The sequence below is a fragment of the Gekko japonicus genome, unplaced genomic scaffold, assembly GCF_001447785.1.
Source record: "Gekko japonicus isolate JY-2015 unplaced genomic scaffold, Gekko_japonicus_V1.1 scaffold2183, whole genome shotgun sequence".
Lineage (NCBI taxonomy): Eukaryota > Metazoa > Chordata > Lepidosauria > Squamata > Gekkonidae > Gekko > Gekko japonicus.
In genome coordinates this window covers 8,538-11,965 of record NW_015175428.1, presented here as the reverse complement: position 1 = coordinate 11,965, position 3,428 = coordinate 8,538, and the positions used below count along the sequence as shown (strand labels likewise).

Sequence of the window (3,428 nt, the reverse complement as noted above, 5' to 3'; positions counted from 1 at the left end):
GTTTCTCAAAGTAGTTCTCCATTTTGCATTATCCTAAAGTCCTCTAGATTTATGCTAAGTGGCACAATCAGTGGTGCAAAGAAGCTGTCCTCTGGGCTGGCCGTTACTAGCTCTTGTGCATTTTGCTTGTTTGACCTCAGATGAGTGTTCCAGTACTTTTGAGCAGAGCATCAAAGGAAAGCACAATCATTTTTAAAAAGTTGTAAACATCTCCCTAAATTGTTATCACCATTACTCATGACAGCAGAACCAACAGATGTCTGTGATGCAGACTCATATGGCATGCAGTAAATAAACAGTACTTGATACACAGTACTTGATACATGGCCCAGGTTAGCCCGATCTCATCAGATCTCAGAAGCTAAGCGGGGTCAACCGTGGTCAGTATTTGGAAGGGAGATCACCAAGGAATACCAGGGTTCTGATGTGAAGGCAGGCAATGGCAAACCACCTCTGAAAGTCTCTTGCCTTGAAAACCCCACAGAGTCGCCATAAGTCAGCTGAGACTTGACGGCAAAAAAAGAGGAAAAAAGACACTAGCAATTTCCCATCGTATACTGCATTCCCATAAATTGCTGTTAAGCTAGAAACTTGAAAGCCCCTGGAAACTATGGCAACATTCTTGTGACCTTTGACCACCGTCACACTTTGTAATTTCTCCTCATTGACAGGAAATTCAGAATAAGCAGAAAGTGGGTCCCACAGATGAAACCCCTCGAAGGGGCCCAGAATCTCTACCGGTTGGACACCATGATATTATTACAGACATTGCTACTTTCCAGACCACTCAAGGGTTCATTGTTACTGCATCCCGAGATGGCATTGTAAAAGTGTGGAAATGAAGATTGCACTGATTTGTATTTACTGTAAATACTTGTAATAAAGGTAAAAAAATATTTGCTTCCAGAACATGAAATAATAGACTGTGAGGCCGATGAAGGTGATCGATAAATCTCTTGCCAATGTTATCACTGTAATACTAGTGGCCGTTTCAGATCTCCCTATTTTATTAAGTAGCTTGGTTTATGTAGCACTTTCCAAAAGTACCAAACGAAAGCAATTAGAATGAAGAACCGTGGTACTGCTTGGAAGCCTTTATCATTTGTTTTGCCTGTTATAAACATGATAAAATGCTGTTACGCTGCACACCAGCAATATTTATGGAAACTGACTTTTTGTTACAGACTGGACAAGAAAAAGTTATAAAGTTAATTTTGCACTATTGTTCACATATATTCGAATTCTTGTATACTTCTTATTGAAAAATAAATCGTTTGGATCATTCCTCTGTTCCTAAGTTGTGAGGAAAGGCTACTGATGACCCTGTTGTTATATGCCTTTACAGATCGTGTTAAAGAATTTGATTTAGTTTGATTCTGGGCTTGTTCTCATGTAACAACCAGAAACCAGAGGATCTCTCTTTCCCCTGAGCCCACCCCCCTCCGAATTTCAGAGGAGCAGAGCAACCCTTTCCCCCATAAAGCTGCATGGTAAGTCTTAAATGGTATCCTGCAAGAAAACAGCTACTGGAGTAGGGCTCAATTCTGTGGTCTCTGATGTGCATCTGTATGGAATCACCAAGAGTGGGGCTGGGTGCAGCCACCTTTTCTGCTGGTGAAAATGGAAAGAGGGGTTTCCTTTGACCACCAAAAAGGCTTGTGCTAGGCATCGTGGGACCTGCATGTAGAAAAGCCACATGGGACAGGGGCTGAGGAGAATTGAGTGGAAAAGGTGGCTGGCTCCAACCCTTTTGCATGGTGTTGTTATTCCAGCTGGTGTGCCTGTCTTGTGTGAGAGATCCACACAGTCCATGAGGAAGATAGCCTTGTGATTGTGGGTCTTTGAACCCTGTGCAAGTTCTGTAGACTGCACTCACACAAAAAAGACTTCTCATTGTGTTCCTCTAACGTTTCAAAGGAACCTATCTCACCCAGCATGTTGGTTGCAGTCTGAAGCCGAGTTCTTCAAGTGAAGCTCTCTTGCAGTGAGGCATTAGTCCCTTCCTCAGCCTTCTTCATCAGATCTTTGATCCTTCCACACTGTCTATTACGTCTAAGTGTTTTAAAAACAATTTTGAGTTTTGAGTAGAGATTTGCTTGACTTTTCACTTCTTCAGCAAAATGCCTTCCAACCAAGTCTTGCAAAACCTGTACTTTTTTCCAGGTGCAAGTTAAACCAGCACAATCCCTTCTTATAAATGGGAAACAATTATTTGAGCTTTCTTTCTGTGCTCATTTTTGGAGATGCTTCCATTAGGAACTTTCTTTTGTTTTAAACCAAATAACTTTAAAACCAGCCTGTATTCAGGTTGTGTTTTATTCCCATTTTGAGAACACACTGAAGAAAAGAAGTATGCTGTTGCATACAGCACAGGTTGCCGTCCACATTTTCTACAACCAGAGATAGTAATGGCCAAAAGTAATTGGATTTAATGAAAAACACAAATGCATGAAAACAGTATCACCATCAGTATGATGTTTTGAACAGCTACCCAGATTCCGAAAACTAAAACAGCAGAAGCATGCATTGGTGGAAACTTATGTCATTGCAGAAACAGAAGAGTTCTGTAAATGTTTGTTTGGGGGGGGTGTACAAGATCCTGAATGTTTTCCTTCCCCCTACATCTGAACTACAAATTGGAGAATGAGTACAGCCAGCTTGGGCCACACAATCCAGATGAGGAAATCACCAGAGGCTGTTGCCTGACAGACAAGCTAACTTTGCAGTATGTTGTGCTCTCTTGGTTCAGTGTAAAACGGTACAATCTGAAATGCAGAAAGCCAAGACATTTTCTAGCTTTGGTATGCAACACGCACACTCTTCTGGTTATGCACACCACACCTGGAAAATACCTATTCACGCGAAATGGCAACGGCAGATATTGAGAAGATAATGCATAGCACCACCTGTTGGATCACATTGGATCACTAAAACCATTTCAAAGCCTGCGTAATTGTATTGTATGAAACTACTTTGATAGACTGAACTATTGTGCATTTGATTGTTGAATACTAGAATAGTGTTCCAGCACTCAGGAAGAGCATCAAAGTACAAGCACCAAGAATGTTTAAAGAAATCAAAAGAGTTTTGTTAAAACAAAAAGTTCACGTGATGTAGGGCTGAGCAGACCTCAATAATGACATCAAAGCTTACAACCAATAGAAGTCTGTCCCACAGAATCATATTCTGCACAGCAGATCCAACAGCTCTGAATACACTAGTGGTTTCTTTTCAGAGCCCACCAATGCCATTGTATCGAACTACTTTGAGTTATGTAGCACCTTCTAAAATTGCTATCAGCGAGTCAGCGACATCGTATCGTACATTCCTTAACAAATCATGGCTGAAAACCTAAGTTCTAGTGTGTTTCTAGGCTTGTTGGCACATAGTGTATGGTCATGCAGAACAGAGGGTCCTGCAAGACAACT

The 3,428-nt window shown here is 41.3% G+C and overlaps 1 protein-coding gene across 1 annotated transcript in view; it reads left to right on the top strand.

The window, feature by feature from the left end:
- PIK3R4 (phosphoinositide-3-kinase regulatory subunit 4) overlaps nt 1–1,261 on the top strand; it is a 32,947-nt gene extending 31,686 nt beyond the window's left edge. Inside the window, exon 20 of the mRNA XM_015425826.1 lies at nt 672–1,261. Coding sequence (XP_015281312.1) covers nt 672–842 — 171 coding nt within the window. The 3' untranslated portion in view covers nt 843–1,261. The remainder of the gene's footprint in view (nt 1–671) is intronic.
- Nucleotides 1,262–3,428: the final 2,167 nt, after the last annotated feature.